The 22,794-nt window shown below is 62.3% G+C and overlaps 2 protein-coding genes across 2 annotated transcripts; both read left to right on the forward strand.

Annotated features, from left to right (window-relative positions):
• Positions 1 to 751: 751 nt before the first annotated feature.
• Positions 752 to 21,263, forward strand: CHLRE_12g484250v5 (uncharacterized protein). The gene is made up of 29 exons (XM_043067809.1): positions 752 to 997; positions 1,083 to 1,164; positions 1,249 to 1,912; positions 2,186 to 2,278; positions 2,484 to 2,987; positions 3,219 to 3,435; positions 3,597 to 3,865; positions 4,032 to 4,226; positions 4,409 to 4,580; positions 4,791 to 4,963; positions 5,135 to 5,911; positions 6,129 to 6,317; positions 6,436 to 7,388; positions 7,589 to 7,742; positions 7,918 to 8,112; positions 8,269 to 8,463; positions 8,769 to 9,152; positions 9,346 to 9,748; positions 10,013 to 10,491; positions 10,747 to 11,426; positions 11,610 to 11,828; positions 12,098 to 12,423; positions 12,593 to 13,751; positions 14,075 to 14,279; positions 14,419 to 14,736; positions 14,945 to 15,358; positions 15,497 to 16,889; positions 17,213 to 18,104; positions 18,485 to 21,263. The coding sequence occupies exons 1-29, from the start codon at positions 871 to 873 to the stop codon at positions 20,532 to 20,534; spliced, it is 13,881 nt and encodes a 4,626-aa protein (XP_042917904.1). The 5' UTR covers positions 752 to 870; the 3' UTR covers positions 20,535 to 21,263.
• Positions 21,264 to 21,421: 158 nt separating this feature from the next.
• Positions 21,422 to 22,757, forward strand: CHLRE_12g484300v5 (uncharacterized protein). The gene is made up of 4 exons (XM_001703119.2): positions 21,422 to 21,583; positions 21,676 to 21,761; positions 22,070 to 22,147; positions 22,282 to 22,757. Exons 1-4 carry the CDS (start codon positions 21,467 to 21,469, stop codon positions 22,286 to 22,288), a joined length of 288 nt encoding a protein of 95 aa, XP_001703171.1. The 5' UTR covers positions 21,422 to 21,466; the 3' UTR covers positions 22,289 to 22,757.
• The last annotated feature ends 37 nt before the right edge of the window (positions 22,758 to 22,794 follow it).

Below are 22,794 nucleotides of genomic sequence, written 5' to 3' on the forward strand. Positions count from 1 at the left end.
GGCGAGGGCGCGCAAGTGTGGCGACCGGTCGGGATGTGCCGTCATGGCGCATGCGGCGGCAGGTTGGCTGGAGCGGCGGTCCTGGCAGGTTCAGCAGGTTAAATCGGCAAGGCCGGTGGGCGAGTTCGCAGGCGTATTCGGGGGGAGGGGGGAGGGGCGGGCGGGTGCCCGGAGGCAGGCACGCTGCATGCAAGTGGACGTGTCAACTGGGCCGAGGCGGTGAAGCACGTGCGGCGACAGGGCGACTGCGCACCGATCTGCCCCACCTCAAATAATCAAGAGCACATGAAGGCATACTACTACAGGTACAAAAGGAATATGGCGGCAGCGGCGGCGGTGGCGGTGGCGGCGGGTGACCGCGCGGCGAAGGAGGGCGCCGAAGGGGCGGCGAAGGAGGCGGTGAAGGAGGCGGCATCCAAGCGCACGGACGGCACCGACGACGACAGCGATTTCGAGGCCTGAGCTGTCGGCCGGTTCACGGGGCGGTCGCGGGGCGGTCGCGGGGCGGTCATGCCAGGCAGCCCAGGCTTCGCACGGCTGCGCTCCCATCGTTTAAACCCAACAATTCTGTGCCCTGTGTCTTGTGCCTCTGGGTGGGGGCCTAATACAGGTAGCGCCGATGGTGCAGATGGAGACTGAGCCAAGGGCGATGGCTTAGCGATGGCACGCGGCACGCGGCAACGATACCCGCGCCAGTTTGGAGACCATACATCCTGAACTATTGATTTATAATATATATAAGAACGCGAAACAATCTAGCACGCCGCTGTCCATTGACTGCGAGCAAAAGAAACACAGTTTGCGGGAGCGACTTGAGCCTCGTCGCGTTGACCATGTGCCGCTGTAACTGTTGATATCAGGTACCTAGCAATGGACAGGCGACTCGAGTGGGTGAAGGAGAAGGCGTGCCTGGGCCTGGGTGTCGAGCCCAACTTGTTCGAAGCGGCTATTGCGAACCCGGAGTCACGCGCCAGGGTCACCGCCTTTCTCGATGGAAGTGAGTATATAACGTAGAACACACCCTGCCGAGTACCACCCTACAGAGCACGAGACGAGCTGAACAATTTGTGCCTCGTCTGCAGCGGTCACCTCGTCTGCTCTCTTGTTCGCCCTAGAGGAGGCAACTATTTATGTGGAAGAGTACCAGGAGGTCCTCGCTGAAGAGTAAGTCAGCAGATTCGAGTGTGGCTGTGTGTGCACATGTAGTGCACTGCAGTGTGGTTTACGGCTGGCTGTTTGTGATTTCAGGCAAGCTCCCGAAGCGGAGGATGGCGAGGGTGAGGAGCATGACGGCCAGGAGCCAGGCGAGGCCGGTGGTGAGGGCGCCGAGGGCTCCACGGCGCCCGGCGACAGCGGCGACGGGCAGCCTGAGGACGCGCCGGCAGCAGCAGCAGAGGCCAACGGTGCAAACCCAGAGGACGAGGCTGCAGCGCCTGCTGATGGCGCTGCAGATGGTGCTGCCGGAGAGGGCGGCGAGGAAGGTGACGGCGCCGAGGGCGACGAGCCGCCCGCGCCCCCCGCGCCGAAGTACGTGCGCAGGGTGATCAGCGTGCCAAAGGTGGTCAGCAAGCTGAACGTGGCGCTTGGCAGCCTACCGGAGGAGCTCAGCGTGTTCCCCGTCTTCTACTTCATCCTTAACCGGTCGGGGCACGTGGCCGCGGAGGAGCTGGACAGCGCTGTGGAGTTTGGGCTGCTGAGCGAGGGCCCCTCTTTGCGCATCCTGGAGCAGATGCTGTCCAGTGTGTTCGTGCCCATCCTGGTGCAGATGAGCGGTGGTGACGTGGCCTCGGGCGGCGTTCTCATGCAGTCAATGACGGACAACTCCCACCGCGAGCTGTTGGGCAACATGCAGAAGTTCCACAGCCAGGTCACACAGGCGCTTCAACAGCTCACCGGGGATGTAACGCTGCAGGTGAGGAGCGCTGATAGGCCGCATGTATGAGGCGGGAGTGGTTTAAGTGGTGGCATGGGTAGGGCTGAGTTGAGACAGGGCAGGGTCAAATCTGACGGAAGTGGGAAACCAAGAGCTAGGGCAGGCAGCATTAGCTGGCAGTGGGACTCACGTTCGGACCAGTACGACGGTCCCGGCACTGAATGTGGCACAAACGTCAGCTGTGGAAGGTGTAGTGCATGGCCACATCACACTTGACGCATGCCGCCTGCTCCTGCTACCCGACTTCTGCAGCTGCCCGACTTCCCGCTTGAGGATATGGACCGGGCCGCGGCGGACACCGACCTGGTGATGCAGCTGGAGCAGTACATGGCGGAGTGGTCACAGGTGGGCTGTGGAATGGAGGGAGTACATGGTGCCGACTGAGGGGGAGGTTGCGGCCGTACAGCTCAGTTCTTTGGCACTGGGCTTACGAAGACGCACGAGCCTCCGGGACCTGGAGTCGCCGTGCTCAAGTTGTGAAAGCTGGCACACACCTGCCGATCTCCCGACTCATCCTGACTTCCCTACCGTGCCTGATGTGACGCTGCAGGTGCTGGCTAGCGTGCTGCAGCGTGAGAGCCAGAAGCACCCCACGGGCAAGGGCCCGCTGGCCGAGATTGAGTTCTGGCGCGAGCGCAACGCGGTGCTGTCCAGCCTGTACGAGCAGCTGAACCTGCCGCAGGTGAAGCGCATGATCCTGGTGGTGGAGAAGGGCAGCGACGACCGCAACCTCATGGCGGGCTTCAAGTCCCAGCTGGGGGAGCTGACCAAGCTGGCCACGGAGGCGCGCGACAACGTAAAGTTCCTGACCACGCTGGAGCGCCACTTCAAAAACATCGCCACGGGCCCGCTGGGCGGCATCCTGGACACGCTGCCGCCCATGATGAACGCGCTGCGCATGGTGTGGATTATCTCCCGCCACTACTCGGACGACCAGCGCATGGGCAGCCTGTTTCAGCGCATCGCGCGCGAGATTGGCGACCGCGTGGAGGCGGCGGTGGACCTGCGCCACATCTTCCGCATGACCAGCGCCGACGCCGTGGAGCTGCTCAAGGTGAAAGGGCGGGGTTGAGGGAATGAGGCGGCGGGTAGGGCGGGAGGGCAGCGGGGCTGGGCGGCAGGAGTAAGTCGGGGAGTGGGGTATGGGAGGTGCGGCGCGGGAAGAACTGCCGTACACGGGCAAGGGCAGGCGGGGTTGAGGAACTGGACTAGACTACATGGGTAGCGCCCGCACTGCCCAGCATGGCTAAGACCAACCAATTAGCTGTGACGTGTGCACATGCAGGTGTGCAAGAGCGTGCTGGAGCACTGGCTACAGACGTACATGGCCATGCGCGAGAAGATTGAGCTGAGCGGCCGTGACGCGCGCTGGGAGTTCCCCAAGCAGCTGCTGTTTGCGCGCACCAACTACATGGCGGAGATCTGCACCGACCTCATCGAGATGGTGGAGATTGTGGACGACTTCTTCCGCTTCCTGGGCCCCGAGCTCAAGACCGTGACAGGTGCGTGCCCACACCCTTAGCTTTGGGAGTCGGGGGCGCGCAGCGGGATGACGTGCGGGTTATCGGGCGCGCACCAGGCGCCACGCCAGACACTTCCCGTTTGAAACTTGCCGCGGTCACCACAACAATTAAACCTCCTGCGTGCCCGTTCCCGCACACAGGCGACACCGCCGGCATTGACCGCGTGGTTCACCGCGTGGTGGCCATGTACGAGCCCATTGAGTCCATCTCCTTCAACGTATTTGACTACGGCAACCAGCACGAGTGGAAGGCTGCCAAGCAGCAGTTCTACGCCGACAACGAGGACATTAAGGAGGCCACGCGCGAGCTAATCGACACCTCCTTCCGCAAGCTGCGCTCCGCGGAGGGTGCCTGCGAGCTGCTGCAGAGCTTCAAGTCCATCAAGTCCAAGGGCGCCATCCAGAAGCAGGTGGGGTTGGGGAGAAGGGCACAAGCGGGATACGCGCGAAGAGAAGGTTAGCGAAGACGCATGCGTGACGCAGTTGCCTACATGCTGTGAGACCCGGCTGCGCACTTTAATGCGTCCTTGCGCCGCGCATCGTTCGTACCGTCCCCGTCCCTGTCGCCACGGCCAGGTGATGAACAAGTTCAACGATATCCTGGAGCAGTTTGCCCGTGAGATTGAACAGACCGCTGACATCTTTGAGCGCAACAAGGATGCCCCGCCCGTGACCAAGAACCAGCCACCGGTGGCGGGCGCGATCAAGTGGGTGCGTTCGCTGCTGGAGCGGCTCAAGCGCACCATGGCCAAGCTGCTGTCCACCGAGGAGGTGAGAGCGGCGGCAGAAAGGCTGCAAGTAGGGAAGCGTTGAATGGAACACGACTGCTTGGAGCGGTGCGCCGCGGCCTGAAGCAGCGACGCGGGCTGTGTATGATCCCGCAGCCGTGCCAAGTACTGCACTGTACGTCATGGGCGTGTCTGGTACCCAATTCGTGACTGTCACATGTGCAGGAGATTATCCGCACCACGGAGCTGGGCCAGGCGGTGGAGTCCAAGTTCAAGTCGTTTGCCCGCAGCGTCATGCTGACGGAGAAGAAGTGGTTCAGCAGCTGGAGCGACAGCATCAACGGCGTGGCCATGCAGCACCTCAAGCAGACCATCTTCCGCCGAAGCGCGGCAACCAGTGAGTCATTATGGGCAGGTAATGGGGACAGCGGTCAGCTCGGGCGGAGCAGTTTTGCCCCGGCCCACTTGCCGCACACCAGCGAACAAACCCACACCGGCATCCTAGCAAGTCGTACCTGGAACTCACACCCGCTGGCCGCCAACGCAGCATGCCACCGTGCCCTTACCTTTATCCTGTATGCGCCTGTGCAATTGCGTTTGCCGTCAGACCGCGTGGAGGTGAACTTCCACCCCGACCTGGTGCGCCTGATCCGAGAGACGCGGTATCTGGACCGCATGGGCTTCCCCATCCCCGAGATAGCGCTCAACGTGGCGCTGCAGGAGGACAAGTTCCTGCAGTGGCTGGAGGGACTCAACTCCATGCTGTTCAAGTACTACGAGGTGAGGGCGCAACGGTGTTGGGAGGTGGGCTGGCATTAGTCGCAGCTACGGCCCCTGCTCTTGCCCGTGCGCTCGCTGGCACGTGCATAAGCACACACGGCGCCGCGCTACTATGTTCTGTGCTCTCCCTAATACTGTACATATATGCGCACTGCTGCTCCCCACCCGCAGTCCATCGACCAGCTGACTCCGGTGGAGCGCGAGCTGATGGAGCGCAAGCTGGAGGAGCTGGAGAGCTGCCTGCAGCCCGGCTTCACCATCCTCAACTGGAACAGCCTGGGCATCACCGAGTTCATCGGCACCTGCGACAAGGCCATTGCCACCTTCCAGCAGCTAGTCAAGCAGGTGCAGAAGAACAGCGGCATCATCGAGCAGGTGGTGTACGCCATCGCAGGCGCGCAGCTGGTGACGGAACCGGAGGAGGGCGCGGAGGTGATGGACCTGCAGGAGTTCTACGAGGACATTGAGCGCCAGCGGCTGGCAGCGCTGGAGAGCCTGGTGAAGAAGTACCGTACCATTTCGCCGCTGCTGGGCAAGATTGAGGAGGTGGTGGCTGGCACCAACAGCGGCAAGAGCCCCGCGCTGTCCAGCTACTACTCCTTCTGGGAGCGCGCCATCTTCAACGCGCTCAACACCATGGTGCTGTGCGCCATGACCAAGCTGCAGGACATGATCGAGCAGCGCTCCAAGCACGCCGAGGGCGGCCGCAAGCCGCCGCTGTTCAAGGTGACGGTGTCGCTGCAGAGCGTGGACGTGGTGGTGCAGCCGCCGATGACCGAGGTCAACAAGGCGCTGGGCCGCCTGGTGCGCAGCCTGGTGGAGTCTACCAAAGCGTTCGTGCGCTGGATGGACGGCACGTGCGTGGAGACGCCGGAGCAGCGCGGCGCCACGGATGACGACGAGCCTATCGTGTTCACCTTCTACTGGGACGTTGCCGCCAACCCGCAGGTGCGGCAGGGGCCATTAGAAGGGAAGGAATAAGGGCAAAGTGCTGAAAGTTTAATACCGTATAAGCGAGAGAAGGTGCGGGGTTGTAATGAAAATAGGTTCGGACTGGTAGGGCAAGCCCGCTCCCTGGAGCACCTACGACATTTCACTGACGCAACGCGTGGCCTGCCACTCACGGTGTGCCTTTCTCAATTCCGCTCACCTTGCTCGCCAACAGGTCATTAAGACCATGCTTAACCTCAACCAGTCCATCCAGCGCGCCATCACTAGCGTAAACAAGTACGCGGAGAGCTGGCGGCGGCACCAGGCGCTGTGGAAGACGGACAAGAACAGCGTGCTGGATAAGTTTAAGGCGCGCGACCCCTCGGCGGCGCAGTTTGAGGACAAGCTGTCCAAATACGCCAAGGTAAAAGCGCCGGCGCAAGGCTTCTGCAGCTGGGCCAGCACGGATTTGTGCACGACCTGCGGTCACGGCACACACATCCCCGGCTTCAGACTCGCTCCCTACCCACCCCCTGCCGCAGATGGCCACCGAGATCTCGGCGCAGGCCAAGGACTTTGACCAGGACTTTATCCGCGTGTCCTGCCACGCGCTGGCGTCGTCCGTGTGCGACGAGGCGCAGGCCTGGGTGCGTGCCATCGCCCAGACCATGCGCGAGCTGGACGCGGTGACGGAGAGCCAGCTGCGGGACAAGATCGCCAAGTACCAGACGGCGCTGCATCGGCCGCCCGACACGCTGGAGGAGCTGAAGCAGGTGCTCAACACCGTCAACACCATCCGCGGCGAGTCCATGGTCATGGAGCTGCGCTACGCAGACCTGGAGGAGCGCTACCGCACGCGGCTGCTGTACGCCACCAACCCTGAGGAGGAGTCGCAGTGCGCTCATGAGCTGGCCAGTGCCAGCCAGGTACGGGCGCTGTGGACGGAGCTGCTGAACGAGGCGGAGGCGGTGGACTGGTCGCTGGAGGAGACCAAGAAGAAGTTCAGCGAGACGACCCGCAGCCAGGTGTCGGACTTTGCGGCCATCACCGCCGAGCTGTGGGAAAAGTTCCGCACCACCGGTCCTGGGCTGCCCACCGTGGAGCTGGCGTCCGGGCTGGACGAGCTGCACAAGTACGAGTCCAACCTGGCGGACGCGCTGCGGCAGCGCGAGCAGCTGGTGCTGGCGGAGAAGCTGTTTGGCATGGAGATCACCGCCTACCCCGAGCTGGCGCAGCTGGAGAGCGAGATCCGCAAGCTGGCGCAGGTGTACGGCGTGTACGCCGAGCATGCCGAGGCGGTGCGGCAGTACGGCGGCCAGTTGTGGAGTGAGCTGGATGTGGGCAAGATGATGGCGGGCACGGAGGCCATCCTCACCAAGCTGCGCAAGCTCAAGAGCCTCAAGCTGCTGCCCGTGTACGAGCTGGTGGAGAAGGAAATCCAGGGCTTCTACAACTCGCTGCCACTCATGAAGGAGCTCAAGAGCGAGGCGCTCAGGTGCGGGCCGAGGGGGAAACTGCTTGCGGCGCCGAGACACGTGGTTTCGGCGTGGTTGGGCACAGCGGCAAATGGCATGCGTAACATGGCTGGCCTTGGCCTGTGTGGATTGGCGTATACAGCCTATACCGCTTCGGCAGCTACAAAGCAAGCCCTGAACAGTGACCATGCATCCAACGTACGCGCTTCACAACCCACAGGAAGCGCCACTGGACGCGGCTGATGGAGGTGACGGGCCAGGAGTTCGACATGGACCCCAAGACCTTCACACTGGGCAACATGTTCGCCATGCAGCTGCACAAGTACGCGGAGGAGATTGGCAAGATCACCAACGCCGCTGTCAAGGAGTTGACGGTGAGCAGCAACGCAACAGCTGCAGGGCCAGCAGCGTGCACACGTGGATAGCTGGCTCTAGCTGGCGGGCTAGCTAGCTCGATAGCCCAACACTCCTCCCCATCTTGCTACGGCTGCGGCAGCTGCTTTGACACTCAGCTGGCATCTGCGCCTGGTTTCCCTCTGCCTTCCACAGATCGAGTCGGAGATCCGCAAGCTAGCGGACGTGTGGCGCGAGCAGCGCTTCGAGCTGGGCAAGTACATGAAGGGCCCCGAGGACCGCGGCTGGGTGCTGCGCAGCACCGAGGACATCCTGGTGCTGCTTGAGGACATGGGGCTCAACCTGCAGTCCATGATGGCCAGCCCCTTCGTGCGCCCCTTCCTCACCGAGGTGGGCCAGGGCGAGGGCGGGGGCTTAACCATGATGCGATGCGTGGGAAAGTGGGTGGGTGGGTGCGGAGCAGGGGTAATATGAATGGGAGTTGCGACAACTTACGGCTTAGCGCCACACTGATGTTTCCGCCCATTTCCCCCATTTTACTCACAGGTCCGCGCGTGGGAGCAGAAGCTGTCGCTAATTGGCGAGTGTATCGAGGTGTGGATGCACGTGCAACGCAAGTGGATGTACCTGGAGTCCATCTTCGTGGGCTCTGATGACATTCGCCACCAGCTGCCTGCCGAGGCCAAGCGCTTCGATAACATTGACCGCCAGTGGCAGAAGATCATGAACGACACCGCCAAGGTATGTAAGGGAAGGCGTTTGGCTGGGCCTTACCCACCCGGCTGCGGCTGGCTTGCCAACTGGTTTCCCCCTCATTCCTCTAATCCTCTTTCCCTGCTGTGATACCGTTACCATGCCACCACTACTCGCCTGCACGGCGGCGCTCCAGCCAGCACTCGGCTTTCCATCTGTCCCCTATCGCCGTGCGCTTGGATTCCGCACTCCCCCCCCGAAGACACCCACCACTAACACAGCAGACTAGGCACGCCACAGCCCCGACCCGTCACCTCCAAACTCATGCGTCTGCCTCCCAACACCCCCCTCAGAACACTGTGGTGCTGGACGCCTGCATGGCGGACGGGCGCCTGGACCTGCTCAAGTCGCTGAGCGAGCAGCTGGAGGTGTGCCAGAAGTCGCTGTCCGAGTACCTGGACACCAAGCGCTGCGCCTTCCCGCGCTTCTACTTCATCTCGGACGACGAGCTGCTGTCCATCCTGGGCACCTCCGATCCCACCAGCGTGCAGGAGCACATGCTAAAGCTGTTCGACAACTGCGCGGCGCTGGTGTTTGGGCGCGGCAACAAGACCATCACCGGCATGGTCAGCAGTGAGAAGGAGGGCTTCGAGTTCCGCAACGTGGTGCCCATTGAGGGCGCGGTGGAGCTGTGGATGACCAACGTGGAGGCGGAGATGCGCAAGACACTCTACCAGGTACGGCGCATGGACGGGGCGTGCCGGTGCTGCGGCAGCCTCTGCGGCAAGCCACAGTGTCTGTTGGAGGAAGCCCCTTGTAGCAAAACTGTCACAGCAACCGCCCTGTAGCTCTCCCGCCCCGTAGCTTTCCCGCACCCCTCACTTACCGTCCCGCCCACCCACCGCCTCCTCAACACGCCTCTGCCCGCAGATTACGAAGGAGGGCATTTTCTTCTACGCCAAGACGCCGCGCACCAAGTGGATCAGCGAAAACCTGGGCATGGTGACCCTGGTGGGCAGCCAGATCTGGTGGACGTGGGAGACTGAGGACGTGTTCCGCCGCGTGCGCGACGGTAACAAGCACTCCATGAAGGAGTTTGCGGCCAAGCTGACGGGCCAGCTGTCGGAGCTGACCAGCATGGTGCGCTCGGACCTGAGCAACGAGGTGCGCAAGAAGGTGAACACGCTCATCATCATTGACGTGCACGCACGCGACATCATCGACACCTACGTGCGCGACTCTATTGTGGACGCCCGCGAGTTTGCGTGGGAGAGCCAGCTGCGCTTCTACTGGGACCGCCAGCAGGACGACATCCTGATCCGCCAGTGCACGGGTGAGTGCTGGTGGCGGGTGGCTGGGGTCGGGGCCATGATCCGGTACAGCGGAAACGGTAGGCCAGGGTTGAGGCTAGTTTATGGCGAGCACGCGGGTTGTGTCGTGCTGAGGTAGCGCTAAGGCTGGCACGGCCTGAGCATGATGCCAAGACTTGGGCTCTTACAGTATAATGAGCCAACGCGCCGCTGTCACCTACCCTGACTATGCCGCCGGCCGCCTCGCCCCACCCCACCCTCTACCCTCCTGACTCCGCCCGCCACAGGCCTGTTCAAGTACGGCTACGAGTACATGGGGCTGAACGGCCGCCTGGTCATCACCGCTCTCACCGACCGCTGCTACATGACGCTCACAACCGCACTCACCTACCGCTTGGGCGGCGCGCCCGCTGGCCCCGCCGGCACGGGCAAGACGGAGACCACCAAGGACCTGGCCAAGTCCATGGCACTGCTGTGTGTGGTGTTCAACTGCGGCGAGGGCCTGGACTACAAGGCCATGGGTTCCATCTTCAGCGGCCTGGTGCAGTGCGGCGCCTGGGGCTGCTTTGACGAGTTCAACCGCATTGAAGCCGAGGTACTGTCCGTGGTGTCCAGCCAGATTAAGAACATCCAGGAGGCGCTCAAGAACGACCTGACGCGGTTCCAGTTCGAGGGCAAGGAGATTAGCATCGACCCGCGCACCGGCATCTTCATCACCATGAACCCCGGCTACGCCGGCCGCACCGAGCTGCCCGACAACTTGAAGGTGGGTAACTGGGCATACAGAGCCTCGGGGGCCACAGGAAGAGGGGAGAGCGGTGCAGGCAGAGCGGAGCGTGGCCCTGAGGTTTTGGTGAGGGCACATGGATTGACAATCTGTAGCTACTGCAGCGGCGCGCTGCCATTTGTTGCAGCTCAGCTTCACCACCATTCACTTCACCGTCTTGTATGAATGCCGACACCCTGCGCCCCTAACTCCGCCAAACTTCCTTACCCATTCCCCCTCCTAACACCCGCACAGGCGCTGTTCCGCCCCGTGACCATGGTGGTGCCGGACCTGGAGCAGATCTGTGAGATTATGTTGTTCAGTGAGGGCTTCGACAGCGCTAAGGTGCTGGCCAAGAAGATGACGGTGCTGTACAAGCTCAGCCGCGAGCAGCTGTCCAAGCAGCACCACTACGACTTCGGCCTGCGCGCGCTCAAATCGGTGCTGGTCATGGCTGGCAGCCTCAAGCGCGGCGCGCCCGACATGTCGGAGCAGCTGGTGCTGATGCGCGCTCTTCGCGACATGAACCTGCCCAAGTTCATCTTTGACGACGTGCCGCTGTTCCTGGGCCTCATCAACGACCTGTTCCCGGGCATGGACTGCCCGCGCGTGCGCTACCCTCAGTTCAACGACGTGGTGGAGGCGGACCTGGCGGACCAGGGCTTCAAGGTGCTGACGGAGCCCAGCGAGCAGGTGGACAAGGTGGTGCAGCTGTATGAGGTGATGATGACGCGCCACACCACTATGGTGGTGGGCCAGACTGGCGGCGGCAAGACCGTCATCCTCAACACCCTGGCTCGGGCCCAGACCAAGCTGGGCAAGAAGACGCACCTGTACACCATCAACCCCAAGGCCATCTCGGTGGCGGAGCTGTACGGCGTGCTGGACAAGGACACCCGCGACTGGACGGATGGCCTGCTGTCCAACATCTTCCGGTGAGCGCCGGCAGGGTGTTGGGGCTGTGGGACTTAGAACATAGGGGTTTGCTTGCAGATAAGAATTGAATGCAGGACAGGTGTAGGTTTGGGGAGCTCTGGCATTTATCTGCAAGGTGTATTAGCCCCCGGCACCTTACCTTCCCCTCCCACGCCCCTCTACCCCCACCACTCACTCCACAGTGAGATGAACAAGCCGCTGCCGGCCGAGCGCGATGAGGCCCGCTACCTGGTGTTTGACGGCGACGTGGATGCGGTGTGGGTGGAGAACATGAATAGCGTCATGGACGACAACAAACTGCTCACGCTGCCCAACGGCGAGCGCATCCGCCTGCAAAACCACTGCAAGCTGCTTTTTGAGGTGTTCGACCTGCAGTATGCTTCGCCCGCCACCATCAGCAGGTGCGTGTGTTACCGTATAACGTGGTGTGTGTATGCGTGTGTGACAAATACACATAGACAGGGTTCGGGTGTGCGTGGCAGGATTTGGGGGCCGAATCTGGGGCCGAACAGCAGCAAGCTTTGCATTCAGAGGTGTTAGGTTTGTAACCGTGTGACCAATCGCCGCCTACCTAACGGCCTACGGCCCAGCCTGTGCTGGTATCCAATGTCAGCGAGCGCTCCTATACTCCAGCGCAAGCCACCTCCCTGCTCGCTCACTCATCCCTCAGGTGCGGCATGGTGTACGTGGACAGCCGTAACCTGGGTTACAAGCCCTACATCTACACCTGGCTCAACTCGCGGGCCAAGCAGGCCGAGGTGGATATCCTGCGCGGCCTGTTTGAGAAGTACGCGGTGCCGTCCGTGGACTGGATCCTGGAGGGCATTGACGGCGAGGAGCTGGTGCGGCGGCCCAAGCAGGCCGTGCCCGTGACCAACCTCAACATGATCACGCAACTGTGCAACCTGCTCAACGCCACCATCACCGACCACCCGCGCATGAGCGACCCGCAGATCTTGGAGGCGATCTTCATCTTCTGCACAATCTGGTCGCTGGGTGGGTGTGTATGCGTGCGGAGCGGAGGGCTGCGCATACCGTACTGGTGGAGGAGCCCGCATACCTGTTAGCTTGTGTTGGCCGATAGATGGCCATTACCAAAAACGCAAAGCCCGTCAACCCGTCCTAAGCCCCGTCCCGTCCCATCTCTCAAACCCCATAATCACAGGCGCTGCAATCGTGCAGCGGCCCGAGAGCCCCGACCGCGACCGCTTCGACGCCTTTGTGAAGCACATCGCCTCCATGGGCTTGGTGGACGGCGAGCGCGTGGCAGCCACGCAGCTGCCGGCCCGCTCGCTGTATGAGTACTGCTTTGACACCAACGAGGGCGTGTGGAAAAGCTGGCGCAGCTACCTGCAGCCCTACGAGCCGCCTGCTGACGGCGCGTTCGCCAAGATCCTGGTGCCCACGGTGGACGTGGTGCGCTCCACCTGGCTACTCAACACCGTGGTGGCGGCCGGCAAGCCCTGCCTGTTCGTGGGCGAGAGCGGCACCGCCAAGTCCGTCACCATCGCCAACTACCTGGCGCACCTGGACTCCACCATCAACATTGTGCTCAACGTCAACTTCTCCAGTCGCACCTCCTCGCTGGACGTGCAGCGCGCCATCGAGGACAGCACCGAGAAGCGCACCAAGGACACCTACGGGCCGCCCATGGGCAAGCGGCTGCTCATGTTCATCGACGACCTCAACATGCCGCGTGTGGACACCTACGGCACGCAACAGCCCATCGCGCTGCTCAAGCTCTTCATTGAGCGCAAGGGGCTGTACGACCGCGGCAAGGAGCTGAGCTGGAAGAACATGAAGGACGTGCAGGTGGTGGGAGCCATGGGGCCGCCCGGCGGCGCACGCAACCCGGTGGACCCGCGCTTCATCTCGCTGTTCAGTGTTTTCGAGATCCAGTTCCCCAGCAATGAGAACCTGCGCACCATCTACCAGGCCATCCTGTCGCGCCACCTGGCCAAGCTGCCGACGGACGAGATCCGCGACCAGCTGGGCGAGCGGCTGACAGACGTGACGCTGGAGCTGTACAACTTCATCATTGACAAGCTGCCGCCCACGCCCAGCCGCTTCCACTACATCTTCAACCTGCGCGACCTGTCCCGCATCTATGAGGGCCTGCTGCTCACCGTGGGTGATGTGTTTAAGACGCCCGAGCAGTTCCTGCGGCTGTGGCGCAACGAGTGCCTGCGCGTGCTGCACGACCGCCTGATCAGCACGGACGACAAGCGGGTGATGACTGAGCGGCTGGAGGCGCTGGTGCAGCAGAAGTTCCCCAACCTGGCGGCGCACACGCTGGCATCGCCCGTGCTGTTCGGAGACTTCAAGTAAGCGGCGGTAGCGGGCGGAACGGAAGTGGGGGCGTTCAGGAATGGGACCTGAGGTCGGCGTAAGCGTGGGAGTGGGCTGTGCCGGGAGTGAGAAAGGGTGGCAGGTCAGGGCTTGAGGTAGGGAGCAGGGGAAAGCGGTCCAGTGGCGGGGGCGGCACAGCTGGAATCGGTGGTTCAAAGATTGCTCACAGGCACATAAGCTAGGGGAATGGTCTCTGTAGACAGCAAGGCATACAGCCCTACACTACCAAGCCCATGCGCACCCCAAACTCACCTGCCATCGCTTGCCTTCCCCGCCTCTGCTTGTGCCCGTGGTACAGGAACGTAATCAACGAGCTGCAGGGCGAGGGCGAGGTGGCCCCGCGCATGTACGACGACCTGGGTGACTACAACTCCATCAAGCCACTGTTTGAGGATGTCATGACCAACTTCTATAACCGCAAGCGCAAGCCCATGAACCTTGTGTTCTTCGAGGACGCGCTGGAGCACCTCACCCGCATCCACCGCACCCTGCGCCTGCCGCAGGTGGGCCGGGCTTGAATTCTTGCTCGCCTGCAATGATAGCAAATTGGATTGGGGCATGGGCGGTGGGGCTCTGCACGCTTAGCGCTTTGCCATGCTGTATTCCTGATTGGCTGTGTTGTTACGCTCCCGCTTCTCACAGGGCAACTGCCTGCTGGTGGGTGTGGGCGGCAGCGGCAAGCAGAGCCTGTCCAAGCTGGCGGCATTCACAGCTGGCTGCGAGGTGTTTGAGATCACGCTCACTCGCGGCTACGACGAGCTGGCGTTCCGTGAGGACCTGAAGCGCCTGTACGCCATGCTGGGCTCCGACAACAAGCGCGTCATGTTCCTGTTCACGGACGCGCACGTGGCGGATGAGGGCTTCCTGGAGCTCATTAACAACATGCTCACCAGCGGCATGGTGCCGGCATTGTATGACGGCGCGGAGAAGGACGGCCTTATCGGCAGTGTGCGCGCAGAGGTGGGTGGAGGGAGAGGGGCAAGGGAAGGCCTGGGCCATTGCTGGTTGTGGATGCAAGGGCGGTCTGCGCGTGGTTTGGGTTCGCTATGCGCCCAAGCAACACCCCCGCCCTTGGCCGCCCAACCGCTCTGGCTGCGACTGCGCTGGGTTGTAGCCCGCTAAACCCCGACGCCGCTGCCGTCCCTCTACACACACGCTGACCTTACAGGTTGAGAAGAAGGGCCTGCTGGCCACCAAGGAGTCATGCTGGTCCTACTACGTGGACAAGTGCCGCAACAACCTGCACGTGGTCCTGGCCATGAGCCCAGTGGGCGAGACTCTGCGCTCGCGCTGCCGCAACTTTCCTGGCATGGTCAACAACACCGTCATCGACTGGTTCGAGCCCTGGCCCGAGCAGGCGCTCACCAGCGTGGCCAGCGTGTTCCTTGCGGAGGAGGCGCTGCCAGAGGCCCTGCGGCCCCAGATCGTGGAGCACATGGTGACGGTGCACCAGAGCGTGCGCACCTTCTCCACCCGCTTCCTGGAGGAGCTGCGCCGCTACAACTACGTGACACCTAAGAATTACCTGGACTTCATTAACAACTACAAGCGCGCGCTGGCCACCAACCGCCGCACCATTGAGGTGGGTTGTGGTGCATGTGGGGCCGAGTGCAGGGCCAAGGGGACGAGAGGGAGGGTGCGAGGATGCTTACAGCGCACACACACCTTCTTTCCCACCTGCTTACCCGCACGTGTCCCTCCGCCTGCCCCCCACCCGCAGGACACGGTGACCCGCCTGAGCGGCGGCCTGGAGAAGCTGATCCAGGCGGCTGTGGAGGTGGACGCCATGCAGAAGGAGCTGAGCCAGGCGCAGGTGGTCGTGGCGCAGGCCACCAAGGAGTGTAACGAGCTGCTGGAGGTCATCAGCACCAACACCGTGGACGTGGAGACCAAAGCCAAGGCGGCGGCCATCAAGGAGGCGCAGCTCAAGGTGGACAGTGAGCAAATTGCAATTGAGAAGGCGGAGGCGGAGGCGGCGCTGGAGGAGGCCATCCCCGCGCTGGAGGAGGCGGCGGCGGCACTGCAGGACCTGTCCAAGGACCACATCACCGAGATCCGCTCCTACGCCAAGCCGCCAGAGCAGGTGCAGAAGGTGTGCGAGTGCGTGGTCATCCTGCGCAACATCAAGGATGTGTCGTGGCTGGGCGCCAAGTCCATGATGGCCGACGGCAACTTCCTGCGCTCGCTGGTCGAGTTTGACAAGGACTCGCTGACGGACAAGCAGGTCAAGAAGGTGAAGGAGTACTTCAAGGACCCCAAGGCGCCGCTCACCTACGATTCACTGCGCGCCATCTCCACTGCCGGCGCCGGCCTGCTCAAGTGGGTGCTGGCCATGGTCAACTACAACAACGTGGCCCGCACCGTGGAGCCCAAGCGCAAGAAGGTGGCGGAGAGCGAGAAGAACCTGCGCATTGCGCAGAAGGACCTGGCCTCCACCAAGCTGGAGCTGCAGTCACTCAACGACCAGCTGGGCAAGCTGCGCACACAGTTTGAGGAGAAGACGGCGGAGCAGCAGGACCTTAAGGCCAAGGCCGACCTCATGGAGCGCCGCCTCATCGCCGCCTCCAAGCTGATTGCAGGCCTGGGCTCGGAGCGCGAGCGCTGGACCCGCGACATTGCCGACCTGGAGTCTCGCCGCGACCGCCTCATTGGCGACTGCCTGCTGACCAGCTCCTTCCTGTCCTATACCGGCGCCTTCACCGCCACCTACCGCCACGCCATGGTGTACGAGATGTGGCAGGACGACGTCAAGGCGCGCGGCGTGCCGGTGACGCAGCCCTTCCGCCTGGAGGCGCTGCTGACGTCAGACGTGGAGACGACTGGCTGGGCCAGTGAGGGCCTGCCCTCCGACGAGCTGTCCATCCAGAACGGCATCCTCACTGTGCGTGCCAACCGCTGGCCGCTGTGCATCGACCCACAGATGCAGGCCGTAAACTGGATCAAGAGCCGCGAGGGCAAGATGCTTGAGGGCAAGGTGAAGACCTTCAACGACAGCGACTTCCTGAAGCAGCTGGAGCTGTCCATCCAGTACGGCTTCCCGTTCCTGTTTGAGAACCTGGACGAGTACATTGACCCCGTCATTGACCCCGTGCTGGAGAAGAACCTGGTGCCGGGTGAGTGGGGTGCGTGGAGCGTATGGGGGTTGGGCGGGGTTGTATCAGAATTTTTGGTGCTTGGGGCGTTAGAGTCGGGAGAGCGGGATGTAAGGAGTGGGAGAGGGCAGTGACATTTGAATGCGCGAGGTCGCATAGGATTCTGGCAAGGGAAGCGTGGCGAGTGTTGCTGCGGGACCTGAGGTTGTGGGGCGTGCCATGTTCCGCATGTGGGTAACTTGATGCACCTTCATGCTCCGCTTGCACTCTTCTCGCATGTCGACTCACCTCCCTCCCCTCGCCTTCTGCACCACCCCCTTTCTTGTATTCCTTCACCCCCGCAGGCAGCAGCGGCAAGTTCGTGATCAAGCTGGGCGACAAGGAGGTGGAGTGGGACAGCAACTTCCGGCTGTACATGACGTCCAAGCTGTCCAACCCGCACTACGGCCCCGAAATCAGCGGCAAGACCATGATCATCAACTACGGCGTCACGCAGCAGGGCCTCACGGAGCAGCTGCTGAACGTCACGCTGCGCCACGAGCGCTCAGACCTGGAGGAGGCGCGTGAGGCGCTGATCAAGCAGATGAGCGAGAACAAGGCCACGCTGCAGGCGCTGGAGGACACGCTGCTGCGCGAGCTGTCCAACGCCCAGGGCAACATCCTGGACAACAGCGAGCTGATCGCCACGCTGGAGAGCGCCAAGCTCAAGGCGGTGGAGATTGCGGAGAAGCTGGAGGCATCCAAGGTGACGGCAGCGGAGATTGAGGAGACCCGTGTGCGCTACTCGCCCGCCGCCAAGCGCGGCGCCATCCTGTTCTTCGTCATCGCTGGCCTCAGCGCCATCACCAACATGTACGAGTACAGCCTGGCGTCCTTTCTGGTGGTGTTCAATGGCTCGCTGCACAGCAGCCGCCGCGACGCTTCCATTGAGGGCCGGCTACGCAACATCATCGACACGCTCACCTACGACGTGTACGCCTACACCTGCCTGGGCCTGTTCGAGCGGCACAAGCTGATGTTCTCCTTCCAGATGACCTGCAAGATCCTGGAGGGCGACACGCCGCTGGACCCGCAGCTGCTGGACTTTTTCCTCAAGGGCAACCTCAGCCTGGAGAAGGCCGCGCGCCGCAAGCCCTTCGACTGGTTCCCAGACGCGGGCTGGCAGGACCTGATGCGCCTGGTAGAGCTGGGCCAGAAGAAGATCGGCGCTGACGGCCGCATGCACGCGCTGGGCAGGTGAGCAACGGGTGGACATGGGGTTTGGGATTTAAGCTGCGGGCCAAAGGAGGCTCATGCCGACAGAGCGGGGAAACAGCCGGAGAGCGGGTGGGAAGGGCACAGCGCGCACGCACACGCAAACACACACACACACACACACACACACACACACACACACACACACACACACACACACACACACACACACGCGCGTGTATGGTGGAATTTTGTTCCGTTTGATTCTTCGTTTCACACACACACACACACACACACACACACACACACGCACACACACGCACACACACTCGTCCCTTACCAGTCCTCCACCTGTCACCCACGCTCCCGCTCACACCTCCCTGTGCCGCATCACACTCGCCTATCCCGTTTGCCCTCCGCAGCCTGGCCAACGATGTGGAGAGCGACGAGGCGGCCTGGCGCACCTGGTACGACCTGGAGGCGCCCGAGGAGGCGGAGCTGCCCTGCGGCTACCAGTCCTTCCTGTCCGACTTTGAGAAGCTGTGTCTCATGCGCTGCCTGCGCATGGACCGCGTCACGGTGGGCATCACGCGCTTCGTTATCGGCGTGATGGGTGAGAAATACGTGCAGCCGCCCGTGCTGGAGTACCGCTCCATCTACAAACAGAGCACGGAGACGACGCCCATTGTGTTCGTGCTGTCGCCTGGCGCCGACCCCGCCTTTGATGTGTTTAAGCTGGGCGAGGAGATGGGCTTCCGGCCCGGCGCCAAGCTCAAGTACATGGCGCTGGGGCAGGGCATGGGGCCCAAGGCGCAGGAGCTCATTGAGACCGGCGCCACACGCGGCCTGTGGATCATGCTCCAGAACTGCCACCTGCTGCCCACCTGGCTCAAGACGCTGGAGAAGATCCTGGAGAAGATCACCAAGCCGCACGCTGACTTCAGGCTATGGCTCACCACCGAGCCTACCGACCGCTTCCCGCTGGGCGTGCTGCAGCGCTCGCTCAAGGTTGTGACGGAGCCGCCCAATGGCCTCAAGCTCAACATGCGGCAGAGCTACAGCAAGATCACGGAGGAGGTGCTGGCAGACTGCCCGCACCAGGCCTTCCGGCCGCTGGTGTATGTGCTGGGCTTCTTCCACGCGGTGGTGCAGGAGCGGCGCAAGTATGGCAAGCTGGGCTGGAACGTGCCGTACGACTTCAACGAGACCGACTTCCGTATCTCTATGGCGCTCATCTCCACCTACCTGACCAAGGCCTGGGACGCGCAGGACGACCTGATCCCCTGGGGCACGTTGCGCTACCTCATTGGCGAGGCAATGTATGGCGGCCGCGTGTCGGACTCGTACGACCGCCGCATCCTCACCACCTACCTGGACGAGTACCTGGGCGATTTCCTGTTCGACACCTTCCAGCCCTTCCGCTTCTACGCCTGCAAGGACTACGAGATCGCCATCCCGCAGACCGGCAGCCGCGACACCTACCTTAAGGCCGTGGAGGCGCTGCCGCTGGTGCAGAGCCCCGAGGCGTTCGGCCTCAACGCCAACGCCGACATCAGCTACTACACCTCCGCCACTAAGGCCATCTGGACCGACCTGGTGGACCTGCAGCCGCGCACTGGCGGCGGCGGCGGTGGCGTGGCGCGTGAGGAGTTTATTGGCGGCGTGGCGCGGGATATTGCAGCCAAGATCCCTGAGCCCTTCGACCTGCCGCAGCTGCGCAAGGAGCTGGGCACGCCCTCGCCCACGCAGGTGGTGCTGCTGCAGGAGCTGGAGCGCTGGAACAGTGTGCTGGGCGTCATGGTGTCCAGCCTGCGAGACCTGCAGCGCGCGCTGAGCGGCGAGATCGGCTTCAGCAGCCGGCTGGAGGAGCTGGCCAGCTCGCTGTACAACGGCAAGCTGCCAGCCATGTGGGCGCGGCTCAACCCCGCCACCGAGAAGGCGCTGGGCGCGTGGATGCTGTGGTTCGGGCGGCGCTATCGGCAGTACAAGGACTGGACGGAGCACGGCGAGCCCAAGGTCATCTGGCTGAGCGGGCTGCACATCCCCGAGACCTACATCGCGGCGCTGGTGCAGGCCGCCTGCCGTGACAAGGGCTGGCCACTGGACAAGTCCACGCTGTACACCAAGGTCACCAAGTTCACCGACCCCTACCAGGTGTCGGAGCGGCCCAAGTACGGCTGCTACATGAGCGGGCTGTACCTGGAGGGCGCGGCCTGGGACCTGGAGGCCAGCCAGCTGCGCAAGCAGGACCCCAAGGTGCTGGTCAACGAGCTGCCCATCCTGCAGGTCATCCCCATCGAGGCCAACAAGCTCAAGCTGGCCAACACCTTCCGTGCGCCCGTCTACGTGACACAGGCGCGCCGCAATGCCATGGGTGTGGGCCTGGTGTTTGATGCTGACCTGGCCTCCGCCGAGCACTCCAGCCACTGGGTGCTGCAGGGTGTGGCGCTGGTGCTCAACATCGATCAGTAACAGCATAGGCAATGCGGGGATGATGGATTGGACAGTGGGTCTAGAAAGGAAGAGAGAACGTGCAAGGAGCAGGCAAACATAGGTTGCTAATGTGGGGGGCGCAACGTGGGCTAGCAGAGACCCCAGGAATGGTGCGGGCGCTGCATGGGTTGGTTACGTGAACATATGCGCGAGCGATACTGCTTGACATTTTGATTGATGCAGGTCCGTTGCGAGTACTGGAAAGCTGTTATGTGCGTGCGTGTGCCGGTATACCAGTAATATGACGCCTGTATGGGCACCTGTTGGATGGATGACAAGGCGCCGATAAGTGTGAAGTACTAAACTGCATGCTGTTACACGTGCTTGAGGCCCAGGGAGGGCCGTGCCGGGTGCTTCCGTGTACGATGTGGGGGGGGGGGGGGGCTTGTGGGGACCGAACAAAGTACCGTGGCTAAAATGGTGCATAAAGGGGCACGCAGCAGGCTATGTAACGTGTACTGCAGAACTCTCCTCAACCGTGCTCAGCGTTCGCATTTCTCGCACTTCGATGACAAGGATACAGGGCAGGGTAAGGATGCGGATTACAAGTGAAGGGACAGCCCGACAAGCGGGGGCAGGGTAAGACAAGGTAGGACTGAGGCGTCAGGAGGCGTGGCCTGCATCGAACGGTGCCTGCGTGCAGACTCAGCTCCCGCGCCCACATTTTCCTCTGCCGTCGGTTCGCTCAAGCTCACTGCTAGTCCTAAATGGGGCAGCAGGGAGAGAGGCTCCGCAGGTGGCTGGCTCATGGGCAGCATGGCAGGGGCAGGTGCAGGGGCCGGAAGGCCGGGCCTCTGCGGGATGCATGGCGTCATCGGCCTGTGACTCGTAAGTTCAATTGGCGCAGGCCCGCCGCTGAACTGTGTGAATGCGCCTAGCTGTTCCATAGCAAGTTAGACCTATGTGCACCGATGAATTCTATTCCTCTTTCGCTGCTTGAAACAGCCGCCCTCACTGTTGCTTCCAACGTTTCCAGCTATTCCAGCCTCGACCGAGTTCCAGAGGACTTGCTGCTTTACATCTTCACGGTAAGCCAAGTGAAGGCTTAGGGCGTGCTGCAGGAAGAAGGTGTATGGGGTGCATAGATTGAATTGCTGACGTCCTCCATCTTCTCTTCTAGGCCGTGCTGCAGCAAGGAAAGCTAACTCCCAAGGTGTTGCGGCTTTTTAAGGAGTCTGGACGAACGGCGGTCATCGAACAAATCAAGCAAGTCGCGGCGGAAGGGTTTGAGGAAGAGGAGAAGGGCTGGGGAAAGGGGTCTACGGTCCTGCTAGCGTGGTCCTGCGCTGCGGCCAGTCCCTCAGCCCTGAGATTGGGCGGGCTGTACCGCTATCACACATGGCTGGCGCTGGCAGGGCGTGATGCAAAGGGTCGGGCTATGGCTAGTACTGTACAGGAGGGCGTGTAGAGGGCGGCGTGTGCGCCATCGGCAGCGGAGTTGAGGTCGAGCCTCTGGTGGTCACCTGCGCCAACCTGCGCTGCGCTCCCTCTGCATGTCTTGTGCCCCCTTGCAGGGCTCTGGGCGTCAAGGACGATCTGCCGCCAGTCATCCGGGACAGCCGCAACCCCTGGCTGGGCGACAAGCCGAGCCTGTAGGTGGTTGATTGGTGAAGATTACAGCACGGGGTTCTTGCAGAATGTATTGCCAGCCCGCCATGCTGTTGCGCGGCTGGCCTGAATGCATCTCTGTCTCTCTGATACCCTGTGCATTTGTGTAACCTTGCAGGTTCTAAGCTGGGGTACTGGTGCTGGGACGGCATGATCGGGCAGTGACCAGCTGCGCGACGTGCCGGCGCCAACTGTTATCGTACTCATTGCCTACGTCGACAGCGGCGCGGGCTTCATTGCAGATGACTTGACACCGGGCACTCTGACGCCAGGGTTATGCATGTGGCAGCGCGGCGCGGCGCAGCTATGCCTCCAGTGCAACGGCGAAGCATGCGGGACAGTGGCTGGCACTACGGTTGCCATAATTGACATCAGCTGGGTGCGCGCTGTCACGAGGCACGGTGCGCTGCCAGCCAGTTGACGACCGCGGGATGGCGAGAGTGCTGGGCCTGGAGCAAAGGCTGAGTGTAGCGGGCTAGGAGGACGGAGCCATGTTACGGTGCTGTTGCACATTGAGAGCTCGTATGTGCACATTGCATCAATGGATGCAAGGCTCGTGTGTTTCGTTTACTGCACCTGTAAGCTGTGACACACATGCCACTCCGACAGCTGCGTTTCTTGGGTCGGGGCA

This window comes from Chlamydomonas reinhardtii, chromosome 12 (assembly GCF_000002595.2).
Source record: "Chlamydomonas reinhardtii strain CC-503 cw92 mt+ chromosome 12, whole genome shotgun sequence".
Classification (NCBI taxonomy): Eukaryota; Viridiplantae; Chlorophyta; class Chlorophyceae; order Chlamydomonadales; family Chlamydomonadaceae; genus Chlamydomonas; species Chlamydomonas reinhardtii.